This window comes from Lolium rigidum, chromosome 7 (assembly GCF_022539505.1).
Source record: "Lolium rigidum isolate FL_2022 chromosome 7, APGP_CSIRO_Lrig_0.1, whole genome shotgun sequence".
NCBI lineage: Eukaryota > Viridiplantae > Streptophyta > Magnoliopsida > Poales > Poaceae > Lolium > Lolium rigidum.
The window spans coordinates 43,251,680-43,270,002 of record NC_061514.1 but is presented as its reverse complement, the minus strand read 5'-3'; the positions used below and the strand labels follow the sequence as shown (position 1 = coordinate 43,270,002).

The window sequence follows — 18,323 nt, the reverse complement described above, 5'->3', positions numbered from 1 at the left end:
ATGCAAATGATGGCATGTAGCACAAAAGTTTGACATGTCAGTTAACCAAAAGACTTCATACTGCTAATAACGAACAGTTTCAGATCAACTTCCACTATCCAATTCAGGAAGTCTGTATCTGTTCATACCGATAACTTGTCAAATATTATCTGCATGTACACACTTATACAAATTACAAACAAAACATATTTTCACCTCCATGAGTAATTCAACCTAATTTTCAGCTTCAAAGAATAGGCTGTACAGAGGGACATACCAACAAAAGCAGAAATCGTGCGGCATGACTTTCCTTCCTCTCGTCCCTATCTCTTTCCACAGTAGCTGAGAGAGGCGACCAGAGAGGCGACCAACTCTCCGGCGCCGGTTCCGGCTGCTTCTCCGTCCCGAGGGCCTCGTGCTCGTCGGTGGTGGAGGAGTGGCCGGATCGGGCGTCCGGGTTTGTATAGCAGTAGACTAGGTTCAGTCTTCGGTGCTAGAGTATGCCCTCCCTGCTTCTCTGCTCCGGCGGCGGCGGCGGCGGGCTTCAATAATATGCCTCCAGGTCCGAGGTTGGTGGGGTGGTGTCTGCCCTTGTCAATCGAAGATCTGGCCGGCCTGTGTGTGTGTCCAGGCGGAGTCGTTGTGGTGGCGGCGGCGGCTCGGCTGGGGACTTTTGTTCCCCTCTCTCCGCTCCCTCTTCGCCGGCGTCTTCTCCATCTCCGGCGTGGGGTGCGAGGGGATTTGTATAGGAGTTTAGCCGGTACTAGTTGCCGGCAGGATCCAGAGACTGGCTTGGCCGACGCGGGCTGTGTGGATGCGGGCGGGCGACGCGCTGGTTTTCCATCGGCCTTGTCGATCGGCTCCGGTGGCGTGGCGACTCGGATGAGCACGGGGTTCTCCCCGGCCGACGTTCCCCAATGGAGGCAATCCCGCCGGGCGCGGTGGGTGCGGTTTGAGGTCCACAAAGCAGCGGTGTCTGCGAAGGTGCTCCTCCGAGTTTTGGTGTGTGGATTCCTTCTCCTTCCCTTCCGGTGTCTTCGACGGCGGCGGCGGCGGGAGATGCTCATCGGCGTCGTGCACAGAGATCTTCAGGGCTTCATTGTAATTTTCTTTTTTCGCAAGGTCTTTTGTGCAAAATGTAGGCCCAGCTGGTGCTTCTGGGTTGTTCGTGTTGTTGCTGCGTTGTAACCAAATGTTGATTAATGTATGCGTGGTAACTTCCTCAAAAAAAAAAAAAAAAAAACAAAAGCAGAAATCGTAAATCAGGAAGGCACCAAAGACTTGAAAAATATTATATACAAAAGTAGGTAAACCATCAATTGGTTCCATGTAGTCAAAAGTAAAGATACGGGTAATCATAGACACATGCATCAAACTTCTCTTTAACATACGGAAGGAGCGTTAACAAATTCGTACAGGGAGGAGGATAACATAGAAAGAAGGTGAGAATCACCTCGCCTCGCTTCGCTGCTCCTTCTTCGTGACCGGCGGCCGTCATCGTCTATTTGTGCTCGTCGTCGCCGACCCGGTCAAAGCATGTGCAACCTAGCCTCCCTCACCCGGCGTCGTCTCCAACGGGCGGCAGAGAGGCCGGCATCGCTGAGCCTTCGCCTCCAACTCGATCCGGCTAGCCGTCATCGGCGCGGCGTCACACGGCCACACCACCGCGTCGATCCGGGGCTCCGGCGCCTGCACGGCCTTGCCTACGTCTTGGGCCCGATGTGGCCCGGCCCCGCCCGCCCACGCCTCCGCACGCAACCTGGCGCTTCAAGCGCGCTGCCCCTTCCTCCTCTAGCACGGCGTCACAAAGCCCTCGTGCTGGGTGGTAAGAAGGACTGCGGGAGAGGATGGTTCCGATGGCGGTGATTTGTGGGGAATAGAGTAGAAGAAGAGGCAGCGGGAGACTTGCTAGCTGGTAATCATGAACCGACGTAGACCACGCCATCTCAGCCAACCACGTACAGTACACGCAACGACCAGAACACCAGAAACGCCGCCTTCCTAGGAGTGGGCCCAATGAAAGCGACATGCTGCTCACCCAGAGAAGCGCAACGTACTGGGAGCTTAGAGCTTTTAGAAGATGTCATATGCAATTTAACCATTACATCATTTACTTAGCCTAAATCCTTTTTGGTTGAATCATCAACAAGTAACAAGTAATAAATCAATAGAACATGTTTACATATTTTTTATATTAAGTAATTCATATAGCTCTTTTGATATGATAGAAACACTAGATCCTAAATCTAGAATAGCATGATGTGTTTCTTTATCAATAGATATTAAAATCTTGGAGATCAATGATGAGCGTAGATTACACACACTGCGTCAGGTACCCAAATTGCCGGCACAAAAAAGTGCCGGCAAAGGCACCAAAAGTGCCGGCAAAGATTTTTCAAGGCACAAAAAAAAGTGCTGCGTTTATTCCAGTCGAGGTAGGTCTTTGCCAGGCATTTTTAGAAAAGTGCCGTTAATTATATTTTAAGGCACTTCCAAAAATGCCTCTAGTTAGTATTGCCGGCACTTTTGAAAGATGCCATGGAATCTTTTTCGGCACTTTCCGAAAATGCCATAGAATCTTTTTACCGGCACTTTTCGAAAAATGTCACGAAATCTTTTACTCGGCACTTTTCTAGGGATACCATCTAAACTTTTTGCCGGCACTTTTAAAGGATGCCTACAATTACTTTTTCAGGCTTTAAATTCTGGTGCCGCTGATTATTTTCTTAGGCATTTTTAAGGTTGCTATACTGCCTGCAAACATTCAAGCAATCTACAATCAAGCATACATCACACTCAAGAAGTAAAGCAATGTTTAAAACCAATATTTCCAAGCAATCTAGGTTTGAAACCAACATTTTGAAACATTCAAGGATTCACAATCCAGGCATCTAACTTACATGACCAACAGGGTTCATCTCCACATCATGAACAACATGGTTTGAAACCATTAGATAAAATACACAACAGCGTTGATCTCCTCATCATGAACAACAGGGTTCATCTGCCGCCGAGGAAGAAAGTTGTCATGGAGTTTGGGCCATGCCTCGCTGCGAGGCCAGATGCCTCGTCGTGCGGCCAGAGGAAGTTGCGCCAGCTACGCCATGCATCCGACGCCACAGCCAGGTTCACGTCCCCGACGCCAAGCCCTCTTCCTCGTCGAGCATGATGCCAGAGCACCGGTGAGCGCGCCCTCCGCCCTCCACCCATCCTCCTGCAGTTCACTGAAAATGTTCCAAGTCCTTCATCCTTTTGATAGTAAATATGAAGATAAAACACAAATGTGCTTGGATCTGCCTCAATGGAGCGTGCAAGAAGTAAAAGAGCCTACAGAATGTATGTTCCGAATTAGAGGTAAGTTGAGTAGCTGAGAACACAATAAATCCAATTCATGTTTGATTGTGTAACTGTAACATGTCCCTAACCAGTAAGCAATACAATGATCACCTTTAGCCTGTCAGGTTTGTTTACTTTTCCATAATATAAACCAAGTGCAGCCTCTAAGAATAGTTCGACATCGACAGATCCCTATACAATCTTATTCTACACAACAAAAGGTTAAATGAAAACTAACCAAAATATAAGCAGATCAGAGAGCAATGAACTAGTAAAAGATTCAAAGGAAAGTGGCATGTCATTAAATGTGAAAAGAAATGCAAGTGAATAAGACTGGACATCGTCGACAGCAGGTTGAATGTTTTTTGTCAACTGTTGATTAACTGTCCAAAGAATTTCAATTGCCAATCTTTTTTTGTAGGGGGTAGCATTAAGCAAGCAAGTACTCCCTGTGTTCCCTATTAATTGACTCTGATTTAGTAAAAAGTTGTAATAAATCAGAGTCAGTTAATAGGGAACGGAGGGAGTACAGAATAAGAGCTAATTCAACATTCTACATGGGAACACGAGAAAGTGATGAGCAGCAAACTTCTAAGAGTTAGTTTAGTGTTTGGAACCAGATACTGATATATATGGTAAACTTCTAAAATTTATGGGAGTGTAGTTGAATAAGGACAAACCAATCACATCTAGAGTCATTTGAGAAAACCTCGCTTCCATATTAACAGGTTCACCACTCAAAGCATATGTCTCAAGCTTTTCCACTAATCTCTCGGCACATTTACAAAATACTTTATCAACCATCACTGACAGATATCTTTTGTGTAGAGATGGTACAACTGCTCTACGTCTCACCTAAAATAGATGCCAGACAAATAATAAGTTGAAGAAAGGGTTAATAAGTAAGATATAAAAGCTACGACGACGAACGATCACTGGGAGAAATCTTTTGTGTAGAGATGGTACAACTGCTCTACGTCTCACCTAGATGCCAGATTAGTAATAAGTTGAAAAGAGGATTAATAATAAGACATAAAAGGCATGAACATGAACAAGAGAAGAAGGGCAAGAAAAATTGAAATCCAGTTCATGTGAATTAGATTCAGGACATAGGAAATAGTAAGTGTCCGGCTAGGTTACGATTTCTGAAGATGTATAATAGGTGCTGCTAAGTGCACAGATTTTGTTGAGTATAAACAGAACCTGCGGATAAAAGAAAGAAAAAACATTATCACCAATACGAGATATAATTTCATCAGCTTGCGGACTCAGCTATCATCAGCGTGCCTCTGTCTACATTCCAAAATCTCAAACACAAGGGAACTACATAGAATCGACTAGCCAAGCCCGTAAAGCTACAGTTAAATTTCTTAGCAAACAGCAGAGAGATTGTTCACAAATTTAGATAACTCACTTTACATATACCAAATTAACAAGTTTATGGCATCACTTTTGTAGGTGGACTAATCATGTGATCTATTATAATATAGTGCTAACTATGCAACAGGAATCTCTCCTCTCAACCATGGAGTAACAATGATCTGCAAAATCCACCAATCCTATACAATGTACTTGCAATAGCGAGCAAAAATTTCAAAAGAACTTTAATCCATGATGTCGGTGATGCTAATAAAGAAGCACGGGCTCAGCGAGTAAAATAGGCTGGACATACTAACCTCAGGCTGCAACTCCACAATATTATCGAAGTCGGCGCCCTGAGCAAGTTCATCGGCGTTCTTCGGCCAGATCCTTCCCGCGACCCTTACTCTGCACACATCTGAGAAGCGCACCCTTCATCAATTCCAAAAACGATCTAGAAATTGTAAATGGTAGTAATAAGAACAGTAATGTGCCAGTTATCATGATGTAACTAATTCGCAAAAAAAAAATCATATGATTAACCACAAAATGACCATATAAGATCAGAGAGATGATTTGATTCAACAACGATGATCTTACCATTTGCCATATCAATGGATTCCACGTGCTCTTGTAACTCATCCAACATATCTGGTCATGAAGTTATAGAATGGTTAGCTCAATGGACTTTTAGCATGCACATAAAAATCAGATTCAGGTGCAAAAGGGAATTCTAAACATGTACAGAGGGTATGAAAGGAAAAGCAGTAGCTAGTCCAAATAGTCATATACTGCATTTAGAACATGAAGCGGCCAAGCAGGAAGGAAATAGATACAGAAACACATAGCAGAAAAACTTGATGGCACTTGCAACAATGTTTCCCTCAAACCACATGTATATCATAAAGTGTCAAACAATCCGACAAGGCACACAATTGCACAATCAAATAAAAGAAAAATAAATTCACATCATAAAGGCAGCAGAAAAGCAAGCCAACTGTGTAAAATCAGAACAGGAAATATTGCTCATCGCTGTAGTCACTTGTCCGTTTGCCACATTTTATTCATCTATCATATCCTCTAGCATAGAAAAACTATTAACTTAAGTAAACTTCCTAGGTCCTAGTTATAAAACTAATGAAAGATTTGCATGTTGTACAGCACTGGTTCTATTGCAATGTTGAAAACGCTCTTAGAGATGTGAGCACTAGCAGCTAAACAGTGTGTTGGGTACATAAACAAACTCTGTATAAAACAAAACAACAGCTATGTAGCAGCCAGAATGTAGCAGCCAGAATGTAGAAGCCATGATAAAGCAAATGCTTCTTTGAGAACGAATCGAGATGGCAAGAAGAGGACATGATCACTTGAAAAGGTACCTTCAATGTTCTCTGTAGTCACGCCGTGAGACTGCAACACATCATCAGGGGTTTTCATCACCTGGGCGATCTCCTTCATCCTGCCGACAACATCGATTGTATTCGCCTGCATCGCCTCCATGAACCATTTCCTGTCCTCCTCGCTGCAAACGGAATATCGAGGGAGTGTTAGCGACAGGAATACCTGCCCCGCTCGGAATGTCTTTCAGCCATTTTAAAATCCGGGAAACTCATCTGCCCCAAGCAAGAAATTTCAGAGGCTTGAATAGTGCCTAGACTTCTAGATAAAACTAACAAGTTAATGACTCAGTGTGTTACGGCTGCTACGGTTTCATTCCACTAGTCAGCTGATTGATACACACTAGAACTGAGATGTAACGTTAGCCCTGAAATCTGAACCCCGACTGATTGATACACACTAGAACCCACTGGTAACTCTAGCCGCAAAATCTGAATCCCAATTGACCGATACACCAGCAACTCTAGCCTTCCCTAAAATCTGAATCGGGGAGAGGGAGGGTTTGGGGGGGATCTGGACGGACCTGAGCGCGCGCGAAGGGGTGGTGCCGTCGCCGCCGTGGGCGAGGCTCCACTTGAGCAGGCCGTTCCAGTCGGGCCCTCCCCCCGCTCCTTCCTTGGCCATCCTCTGCTACTGCTGACCCCAAAACAGGAAGAGCGCCCAAGGGCGGGGCGTCATCCGATACATTCGCGGGAGAGGAAGGAGCCGACGTACCAGCGGCGCCGTCGTGGTCGGCAGCGGCGGGGCGCGCTCGGGCGGGGGATGGCGGCCGCCGCGGCGAGACCGACTTGGAGCGTGCGCTGCCGCGTGGCGCCGCGCCGTTCCTGTCGACGGGCCGCACCGACGCCCGCCCGGCGGCGGCGCCGGTCGCCATGGATCCTCGCCGCGGCGGGAGAGGCGGGGACGGTGAGAGCGGGAGAGGACCGCTAGGGTTAGGAGATGGAGTCGCCCCCGTGTGGCCCTGGACGAGAGCGAGGCGGGTTTTTTTTCTTCTTTTTCGTCCGGCTCTTTCTTAAATTACTAAGGTACCCTTCTGGCGGGTGTCATCGATCTAAAAAATAATAATATTTGCGGCACTTTCTATGCCGCTAATCAGGAAACTTTGGCGGCATCTTTTAAAACTGCCGCAAATGACTAGCGGTGCTCTTAATTGTGCCTGTATTCATCCAAAATTAGGGGCACTTTTCCTAATCGCCGGTAATTAGATCACCATTAGCGGCACTAATCCTAAACTGCCAGCTAAACCTACCATTAACGGCAAATTATAAAAAATGCCTGCAGCAAAGTGCCGGCAATGTGGAGACGTGAGGTAGTGACACTGTTGGAGAACCCCAAGAGAAAGGTATGATGAGCACAACAGTAAATTTTTCCTCTGTAAGAAATCAAGGTTTAATCGACCAGTAGGAGAAAGGCGTAACTTCTGAAGGTGTTGCTAGTGCGACTAGTGGCAGGGCACACTACCGGCGTTAGTAACAACGTGGAACCTGCACACAACACAACCAAAATACTTTGCCCAAACTTACAGTGAGGTTGTCAATCTCACCGATTTTGCTGAACACAAAGAATTAAATGTATCGAGTGGAAGGAGATGTTTGCAGTAATTAAAGAGAACATAGCTTGTAGTAAGTAACATAGCAAGATTGCAGTGGATGAATTTATCAGTGTAAAGGAAAGGACCGGGGTCCACAGTTCACTAGATGTGTCTCTCTATAAAGATAAGTAACATGTTAGGTGAACAAATTACAGCTGGGCAATTGACATAATATCGACCATACATGACAAGATGATTACTATGAGATTCGTTTGGGCATTACAACATAATACATAGAACGTAATCCAGCTGCATCTATGGCTAATAATCCACCTTCCGGTTATCGTCGGAACCCCTTCAAGTATTAAGGTGCAAGCAACAGATAATTGCATTAAGTGTTGTGTGTAAAATAAACAATATCACATTTTGCAAGTTGTGGGACTAGTTTGCATATTAAGAAAAGTTATGGGACTTCTGGTGTATATAGCTCTACTATTGGTGTTCTTCTTGTGTTCTTATTACAACATGAAAACTGAACATCTGGCCACGTTGGCTCAAAATGAATCGGAAATTTATAGTGCAGTTTGCAGACCCAATGGGTGCCCGTTTGGGTCGGGTGACCCATCGGGTTCGGGCATTGGTTTGATCTCAGACCTGTGGGTAGGTTCGTGGGCAAAGACCCTCACCCACTTGTTAATCGGGTATGGGTCTGGGAGACATCGACCCGGTCAAACCCGACCCACTGCTGGCCTGAGGTAGGAGGGGGTGCAAAGTGTTGTCCAGGGAAGAGAGAGGGGCCGAGAGAGATCGGAATGATGATAATAGACATGAGAGAGGGCCCATCACTGCCAAAGGTGGTGGCGGGGGGCCTGGATCGGCGACCTCCGCGTCGTCTTCAAGCGTGGTGCGGCGCAGCATGCCAGGGCGGCGGCCCTGGACTCCGGTGGTGCCCGCAGGACGAGGCGCAACGAGGTCTGGGCGACCTGTGGTTGGGTGGTTCTGCGGCAGTGCGGGGCGGCAGGGGGCGTCCGAGTGGATGGCTTCGGCTGCCCAGATCTCGTCCTCGGGCCCGGGTGGAGGGGTGCGGGCTGTCTCCTCCGGGTCACGGCGTGGCCCGTCCATCGGGGGGCATGGCGTGCCGGCACGGGCGTGTCCTGCTGCGGTGACGTGACAGACGATGGTGGTGGCTGCGTGTCTCCGGGCGGCGCGGGCGGGTGGCGGCAAGGACGGTGGTGGCTGCTCAGCCGACTTCTGCGAGGAAGGGTGGCTTGGCGGCGGCTACGTGGAGGGCCGGCGGCGGTTCGCTGCGGGTTCGATCTAGGCTATCGGGCCTGGAGCTGCCGGCGGCGGCGCGACGGTGTCCTCTGCGGTTACGGAAACTGAGGGACAGCGGTGGTGTCTCAAGGAGGCACCATCTTGCTTGCCTCGGCACTATGCTCGGCGAGGTGGGGATGCGCGGCTGCCGGTGAAAAGCTTGCTCCGACTCCGGTCTTGGCGGGCGATGGCGGCGCTACACGTCGCAACCTTCTTGGAGGCATCGTTGTCGCACTCTGCATCTATACACTCGTGTTGTTCCAGGGGAAACCCTAGATCTGGGTCTCCCGGATCGGACGATGGCGGCGCGCCCTGCGTCGTTCTACCTCTTGAGGCATCGGTTTTGGAGCAGCTGCTGGATGATGGCGGATGTTGGTGGAGTGGTATTCATCTACCACATTGTTGGCGTTGAGTCTCGGTGGCATGGTGCTGCAAGGTATCGACGACGAATGCGGGATGATGTATGTGTGCAGGATGGTGGAGCCGTCTGGCCTCATGGTGGCATCGACGGCAGGTCTTGCAAGTTTAATGCGATGATCTCTTTTGAAGATGGAGTCGAGGAAGACGACGGTAGCAACTTCTGTGGCGTGTGCCGCGGGCGCGGAGAGTCTGCTTGACTGGATGTGCTTCTCACCTGCTATTGGGCGGTTTGGGAAGGCATTTGGTTTTTGGATGATGTGAGTTGGTGTATTGTCACCCCCTTTATCCCACTGTAGGTCTAGTGAGGTGGCTTCGAGGTTGATCTTTTGTATTGTTCTTGTAAGGTTTGCGAATAATCTAATAAAAAAGCCGTGTGCATCCTTTAGATGAAGCTGGGCGATATTTTCTCCATTTCGAAAAAAAATGAGTACATGGAGGGTGGGCCAGGTTTGTCATTGAGAGTGGCCACGCCACCAATCCTTGTTTAGAAACGATCTAAAGGTAAATTGGAATAGGAAATCTAGAGTACAAGGTGCCAATTTTGGAGAGTCAGAGTTGACGGTTTGATTTCAACACGCTTCGTAGGGCTAAACGAAACTTTATTCTAAAATGAACAACCACAAAGCAAGTGGCTTTCACGACCCAACATGTTAAGTCTCTCGGTTCCCTTCAGTGTCACGTGAGTAAAACAACAAGGTGTCATTACTCATTACATAGTAGCATATACTAAGTGGACCGCCGTGTTACACCAGCAAGTATACAAATCACTGAACTCAAAAAATAGCTGCAATCATTTTCAATATTGGGAAGTGGCATCACTTGGAAGTTCTTGCATCGCAAGCAATGTTATCTCAGAGAGAGAAAGCACAGTAGATCCCAGATTTACTAAATGGGACATACATCTGGTGACTAAAACTTAAAGGGAGATACTAAATATTATGTCACGATAACTATCTATGATAATTTGTGGCTTCAGTTTTCAGAGATAGCAAATGCTTTCGGTCACCTTCATCATCGATATTTTTTTATAAAGGGCCAGCTTCACTGTCGACATCGCCAAAATCTTGATGCAATATTTCACAAAATTGTAAATTTTGTCAGATCATTTGCTGGTCAGGTTCCTTGTTTTCCTCATGCATCTTCAATACTATGACCCACCATCTTGTCCTGACGTAAATACAATGCAAAGAAATGATAGTGAAGAATCTCTTCCCGCAACTCTTTCAAGGATGAAATACCACAAACAACAAAGAGATGCTAAAGCCAGTTAATCTTGACATATGCATTGTGCTATAAATGCAACTATATAATAAAATAAGTTAATCTATAGTCTGCACACACTACACCATGGCATAGATATAGGGGCACTTGTCCTAGTGGCACTTATTAAAGTGCCCCTAATAGTAGCCAATTAGTGGCACTTTTTCGAGGTGCCCCTAATTGTATGCCTATTGGGGCACTTCTCAAATGCCCCAATATGTGTATATCTACTAGGGCACTTTTTGAAGTGCCCCAATAGATATTGACCTTTTGGGGCACTTTTAAGTGTCACAATTGATCATTACTTGGATAAAACAATGTAAACAATGCTATAGCTAGCATATAGTTAACAGGGATAGAAATATAACAGTAGCATATACAAACATCCTATAGCAGCCACCAGTAGCATTGGTAATCCTATAGCTAGCATATACAAACATAACAGCTAGTAGCATTGCCAATCCTATAGTTAACAGGGATAGAAAATTTAGTGCAATCTTTTCATAACCTGATAGAAAGAGGAAAAGCTGCACATGGAAGCAACATTCCATACATATATACTAACACTGCAGTTCATTCAGACTTACCCATATTGCATAGTAGCAGTACTTAACAGTAGCATAGAAACATAGCAGTTCATTTCTAATAGTCCATACTTAGCAGTACTTAACAGTCACTTAACAGTCCGTACTTAGCAGTCTATTACTTAACAGTCCATTACTTAACAGTCCAATACTTAACTAGATTACTGAAGTCCAACATTTCAAACTAGCACAACAGTGCTATGAGAAATGCTACCACCAAACCAAAATGCTACCACTGGTACCGTTGCCACCGTCTTCATGGGTTCAGGTACCGTTGGCACCGTCTTCATGCTTCCAGGGGGTCGATGAGAAGCCAAGGGTTATGGCCATTCTTATCGACAGAGAAGCGAAGATGTAGACGCAACCTTCTTCTAAGCCGAACCTCCTTACAGCCTTCGCCCGACCACTTGTCAGCATTGCCCTCTTTAGATCTAGTCCCAGCCTCATCTTGACATTGTAAGACTTTTGATATCCCGCACATTGGACTGGTAGCTCAATTGCATCATCCAGGTACTTCTTGAGGTACCTCTGTGTGAACTTTGCGGAAAATTCCTTGCAAAATAGAAACATTTGAGAATGATTAGGATAGAATATTTGTATTCTTCCTAAAGTACTAGTATTTTTTCAGAATTTATGCAAGGAGTTAAAATAAGTACACACCATTTTGCAATTTTTTTGAATGACAGAAGATTTGCTCATCCTGTACACATAGTACTTGAATGGTTTTCCTGGGAACTGACGAACCAAATTTGTGAGGGCCTTGCATTGGTCTTCATTGAGTACTACATTGTTTCCCCAAACACAGTGCTTATCATACTCCTCGTTGCCAGTTATACGCGGTCCTGCAGATAATAGTTGTACATGTGAGAGACATATCCGTTTATCTCGTGGACGACATATTTGTAGGAATGTGAAGACACATACTCCTATGAACCAGCACAGTCTGCTGCACCGGGATGTCCATGTCCGGATCACTTTCCATCGACATCTCCTCTTCACCATCAGAGAGCACGATAGGATTTAACTCCGTGCTCCCCACCTCCATCTCTGAAATATAGCAAGGTGTTAAATAAAACAATGGTGACTTGATTTTTAATAATAGATTAACATACATTGTTTTGTACATAATAGATCAACAACTTACCCCTTCTTTCGTCGGAGGTCGGGTACAACGCCACGAAGAAGATAGAGAACTGCTCCCCGGTCACTGGCGGGAACAAGATTCACTCGCATGAATTTGAGTATTAGTGATCTTCTAGGAATTAGTAGATTTTGTTTAATAAACTTGCATTTTTTTTTAAATTAAAATCAAAATAAACAAATGGAAAAATCAGGGATCATTGTAAAATGGCACCCATAGTATTAGCCAATGTTAATAATTATTACTAATGAAAAAACAGGGATCATTGAAAAAATCAGGCATATTAATCAAACACGTGTTAAAAAATCAGGCATAATTATTAGTTAGCCAATGTTTTTAATTGAGATGAACTAATGTTTTTAGGACATCATTTAGCAGAATGAAAAAAATCTGCCAGGGTTTATTTAATCTTTCATCATGAGTGAATTAGTTGAGATCTTTAATTCATCTTGAAATAATAACAAGATTTTTTAACTAATAAAAACATTAGTGAATTAGTTTAGCTCTGCTAAATTTTTAGAATTAGTTCAAATCTGCTAATTTTTTTAGTTAAGGACATATTTAATCTTTATTAAGGACATCTCAACTAACGTGTTAAAAAATCTGGCCTCAACTAATGTTTTTAGGACATCATTTAATTGAAAAATCAAACATATTAAAAAATCAACTCCTCCACGCCGTCCACTCAACGCCATCCACGACGCCATCCTCGCGCTCCATCGCCGTCGCCGCGCCTCGCGCTCCATCGCCGTCGCCGCGCCTCGCCGTCGAGGGCCCGGCCCGCGCCTCGCGCTCCATCGCCGTCGCCGCGCCTCGCCGTCGAGTGCCCGGCCCGCGCCTCGCCGTCGCGGTCGAGGTGGTCCTCGCCCTCGCGAGCCGACGGCCCGGCCCGCGCCTCGCCGTCGAGGGCCAGGCCGCGCTTCGCCATCGTCTTCAAGGAAATTCCAAATCCAACTCCGGAGCGAGCGCACGGGAGTCGGGAGGAGAGCGGAACTCCAGCCGCTGCCTACACAGATCAGGCGAGCTGCTCCGGCCGCCCCCGCCGATCCGCCCGCAACCCGCGCGCGGATTGACTCGCTCGCAAACCCCGGGCCCTCTCCCCGCCTTGCCTCGGCCGGATTCGGCCGGCGGTGGGGAGCTCCGCCCGGTTCGTGCCGCTCCAATCCGTCGCCAGTCCACGGTGAGTTCGGTTCCGCCGCTCCTCCGGGCGTGCCGCTCGGACTCGGGGTGTTTCGGGGCGTCTCCGACCCCGGTGGCCGATTCGGGCTAGGGTTTTGCGAGGCTAGCGGCGAGATGGGGGTGGAGGACTACCATGTGGTGGAGCTCGTCGGGGAGGGGTCCTTCGGGAAGGTCTACAAGGGGAGGCGCAAGTACTCTAGACGAGGTTTGGTCCGCCGGCCGGATGCAAGGAGGGCGTGGTGGTCGGAGGCGGCGGAAGGGCGGTGGTGCTTGGTGACGAGAGGAGGGACGTCCACCCTGCAGCTTGGGCGAGGGAGTCTTCACCGTCCTCGTCGCGGCGGTCTTGCTAGGTGTGGCGGAGGCCGCGGGCGGAGGTTGCCGAGGTCGCGGTACGGGTCCAGTACGAGCGGAGGTTGCCGATCTTGCAGATTGTTGAACCGACGGGTGCGGAGGAGCTACCTGGAGCGAGTGGAACACCGGCGTCCAGCTCGACCTCATGCTCACTCGATGACATCGTCCCGCCGCACGCCACCGAGAACCAGGTGCCTCGTTCTTCCCAATCTTTGTCTGTCATCGTAGTTCTTGCCAGCGCAGGGAACGCATACTCCAGTCTCCTAGAAAGTTTACTAGGAATGATTCTTAATCTGACTAAGCAATGATCACCGTACTAAAATCACACTGAAACCATTGGGTCTGAATAACTCATATATCGATTTTAAACGGGAGACTCTGGTCAGGTGATGGTCATAATTGTGTCTCCTCAATGGTTCACTAGGAGGGATTCTTAATTTGATCAATATTGTAAGCATTGTTGTGAACAAGCAGGCTCTAATAATAAATTGCTTCATGTTGACTGTTCAAGTTTTTGCTCATTAAGGACTGCTAACAAAGACAAAAAAAAAAGCGACAAATCTGCTTGTTTCAAAATTCCATTGATCTGTAATGCCCAACGTTTCGAGTTGTTTAAGTTGGACCAGTTCTAACTGGCATTTTCCAATCTAATTTATCAGCTTGTACTAGTACAGCAGACGATGTGATCTTGCTTGCAGTGCTTGCACTACTAAATTAACTGCTGTTCCATGGTCAGACTACGCTTATAATATGCGCACATGAAATCCTTATCAGAGGATTCCAAGCTAGAAACTGATCCATTTATGAGGCACAGTTGGTTCTAAACTTTTTTATTTTCGTTTTATTCAGGCGATGTTCGTTTGTTATCTTCTACTAGCTCTGCGGATGCTTCCAAGACATTTGCCTTGCGTATATGCTGGAGTATAAAGCCAAGGTGTATCAGAGCCAAGCAATGCAGGTGTGGTAGAGTGGAAGCATTTCTGATCCAGGTTTCTTAATCACTTCCGTGTATGCTTGAAAGTTGAACGTTAGAAAACATGATCTTAATCGCTTATGTCCTACTCAAAATTGTTCTATTTTATTTTGGGGAAGGGAAAATGGTTGCTTCAATACATACATTTGTGCTATGGATTATTGCTACAGTAAAATACTCATGGAGTATCATCATGTCCTTGCAGATATCATGGAGTATCATGGAATCCAACAGTAGTTGCGGGTGTTTGTCAAAGGGCAGTTTACTGATGATGAGTGGGCAGAGGAATAACATATGCCCAAAATGACGATGACCATTAGGTAATTGTGCCTTGCTTATGTCAAATAATCTGTGGATTGCTCCAGCACTTTTATTGTTTGCACAAAAGTACTCCAGCACTTATTTTGCTATAAGAACAAATGACACTACTTTTGGTTGGGTTGGAACAAGTTTCAGTGCAATACTGAATTAATTAACCATAACAAAATTAAATTTTCCTGGGCTGTTTGTGCAAGATCTTCTTTGCAGCCAGTCCATTTGAAATTTCGTCTGTGCATTGCTCATGCTCATTTTAGTTTTAGTATATCATGAGTAGTGTTTAGGAGTATTGATGTAGCAAAACATGCATGATGTGTGGAATAAATATAGTAGAAAAATTACAAATACAATAGATAAATGGATACTAAAGTTGACTGTAACGTGAGTTTGACTTGATATGTTGTCTTCCTCTTCAGGGATTTGCCTTCCTCTTCAGGGATGATTCCTTCCTCTTGAGGTGGAGAGAAGTTGATGTCTGGAAGAATCATGTTAATCTGATGTGCTGCCGAGCGAGGAAGGTGTTGTGCTAGGCGCGCGTGGACGCGTGGACCTGGAGGTGCTGGCCGGCGCTCTTGGGTGGGTGTTGGGCGCCTGTGGACTTGGAGGTGCGACCGGCTTCCGGGAAGTGCAGCTGGGTGACGCAACCAGATCGTCGGTGGAGGAGGAGGCGCAGCGCGCTCCGATCTCTGGTGACCTCATGGCCCTGGCGCCTCCTGGCGAAGCCCCGGACGAGGAACGATGAGATTCTGGCTAAGGGGACGGCAGATGGCATCCGCGATCGATCGATCGGACGGGGAAGCAGCTGGGTCGCCGGGCGGAGAAGCAGCGGGAGGCCGGAGGTGGAGCACCTGATGGTCGCTGGGCGGAGGAGAAGCAACTCCCAGGCCGAGATGCATCTGGGCGAGGAGCGCCTGGGCGAGGAAGCGAATCGTGCAGATCGTGATCTGATTCTAGTTTAGGGTTTAGGGAGGGAGTAGATCTTTCTTATCACAGTGTGCTTTCTCGCCAATGATTGGTTTGGTCTCATTGTACTTGGGTTGGCCAAACTTCAGTATTAATGGTGGGTAATGGCTGTTTCAGGGAGAGCTCTTTGAGGTGCTCGAGGATGATAAGTGCCTTCCGGAAGAACAAGTTCAAGCAATTGCTAAGCAGCTGGTATGGACTCAATGTTGTTTTTCTCCTTACGAACCATACCAGTCTACAACTTATTGCCTTCACGGTTTGAACGTGTGCCCTCATTTCAGGTAAAAGCATTGTATTACTTGCACTCCAATCGTATTATCCACCGGGATATGAAACCTCAGAACATCCTTATTGGAAAAGGATCTATTGTCAAGGTATATTCTATGCTGTGTATGGTACTAGTTTTAGATCATCACAAGAAGTCTTTGGAATTTTCTTGTTCATGATGGTTTTCAATTGCGTTTTAACTATGCTGGACGCCACAGAGGGTTAGTGATGGACCAAACATTTCATTTCCCAGGCCAAACAGGGACATTAGGTCTAGAGTTGTAACAGGATAATCCTTGATTTTTTATAGAGTGGAATTGGTTTGTCTGAATTTATATTATTTAAGTGAAGAATCGAAAATTGTCGTGTATGTACATTTCTTGAAGCTCAGTTGGACAGACTAGTTTCTTTTTGTCCAAACAACAGATTATTCCTATAGTGCTTTGCTTTTGCATGAACTTATTGGATCGAGTACTTCATCCATCCATTTTAATAACATCTTCACTTCTCTGTAACCCAACATACAAGCCCTTAGCATGTCCAGCATCACTACCCTTGCTCTGCATATTTGCAAATTACAGCGGGCGGAAAAAAAATACAAGACATCTAGTGTAATATACTGCTACAGCTACTCAGTTTGCATGCTAGGAAAACGTACTTCACATGGGCAGGCTGCTACTTGCATTAATCCAAGCCCCTCTTTCACTTTCTACGGTATTGACATTTAGCTAATACTTTTAATAAGCCATGTGGATACACCAGCTGCATGACTTTCTGAAGAAATGCATACTGTAGATGGAGATATTGGGTATCTATCTTTGATATTTGTTACTGGAATTGATAGACAACTCTTTTATTACAGAGTTATCCAAATGACTTTAGGACAGTTCATATTGAGCATTTGAATTTCAGTTAAAAATGCTTTAGTACTGTCTTCTCTTGTTTCATTAGGACATATTTTTCAGCTCTTTCACTCAAAATAGGGGTCTCTATACTAGCGTCAACTTACTCATGCTCCTTTGTGCCACATTGATGTATGCAACAAGGCAAGTTTTTAGCATCCACCATGTGCACATGACCAAACTACTTGGTTTACTACTTACTGTCAGCATCTGAGCATGGACACTGCACTTCTATTTTTCATCTCCGTTTTGCTGAAACATATTACTGCTTCTCTCAAGGTACAATTCTGAATACTCAAGGTGATGGTGATCACCGATGCCGCACCATCTCGGTCGTGCTGGGTTCAACTGAAGGTGATGCTGATCAGTTATGATGTTCAAAGTCGAAACATGGTGATGATTTGACGAGTATAAAACCGAGAGTGTCACAATTTTCGTCTCCGTTTTGCTCGGTGTGTACGACAGTATATATGTTGGTACTCGTGTGTTCTTATTCTTGTGTGACGAGTATGTGCTCATTCTTGTATGAAATAATGTTCATATTGTGTGCTCATTCTTGTATGACAGTGAGCAGCACATGAAATGGTATTTGCGGAATTTTGGAAATTGCCACAGGTTATGGGGCACATCTCAAAGTACCCCTAATTGCATTTAGTGGCAGTGGCAAAGTGCCCCTAATTGATTTAGTGGCACTTGGCAAAGTGCCCCTAATTGGATTTAGTGGCACTTTTAGAAGTGCTCCTAATTGGATTTAGTGGCACTTGGCAAAGTGCCCCTAATTGGATTTAGTGGCACTTGGCAAAGTGCCCCTAATTAAATTTAGTGGCACTTGGCAAAGTGCCACTAGGTAGTGCCCCAAATACTTTTAGAGACGCAAGTAAAGGTGGCACTTGAAAAAGTGCCCCTATAGCTAATTAGTGGCACTTTGGTTCAAATTTGGGGCACTTTGAAATGCCCCAAATCTTATACCGTGATGTAGTGACAGTGGAGATCTATCTAACAGTTATTATCAGTTTATAAGTGTGGAGGTGACTTCAAGATCAGTGAT

At 46.0% G+C, this 18,323-nt stretch overlaps 1 protein-coding gene and 1 long non-coding RNA gene across 7 annotated transcripts; one reads left to right on the top strand and one right to left on the bottom strand.

Annotated features, from left to right (window-relative positions):
- Positions 1–2,791: 2,791 nt before the first annotated feature.
- LOC124673845 lies at positions 2,792–6,779 on the bottom strand. Of its 6 annotated transcripts, none has more exons than XM_047209880.1 (6): positions 6,596–6,779; positions 6,054–6,196; positions 5,275–5,325; positions 4,992–5,092; positions 3,996–4,170; positions 2,792–3,203 (listed from the first exon to the last, which is right to left on the bottom strand). In XM_047209880.1, exons 1-6 carry the CDS (start codon positions 6,694–6,696, stop codon positions 2,980–2,982), a joined length of 795 nt encoding a protein of 264 aa, XP_047065836.1. In that variant the 5' UTR covers positions 6,697–6,779; the 3' UTR covers positions 2,792–2,979. The 6 variants fall into 6 exon arrangements, with proteins under 6 accessions (XP_047065836.1, XP_047065840.1, XP_047065837.1 ...); XM_047209881.1 differs by having other exon boundaries at positions 2,990–3,193; XM_047209882.1 differs by lacking the exon at positions 2,792–3,203 and adding an exon at positions 3,209–3,306.
- A 7,923-nt stretch (positions 6,780–14,702) lies between these two features.
- On the top strand, positions 14,703–16,264 carry LOC124675963. The gene is made up of 3 exons (XR_006993472.1): positions 14,703–14,786; positions 15,031–15,145; positions 16,224–16,264. It is a non-coding gene; the product is annotated as an uncharacterized LOC124675963 (long non-coding RNA).
- The last annotated feature ends 2,059 nt before the right edge of the window (positions 16,265–18,323 follow it).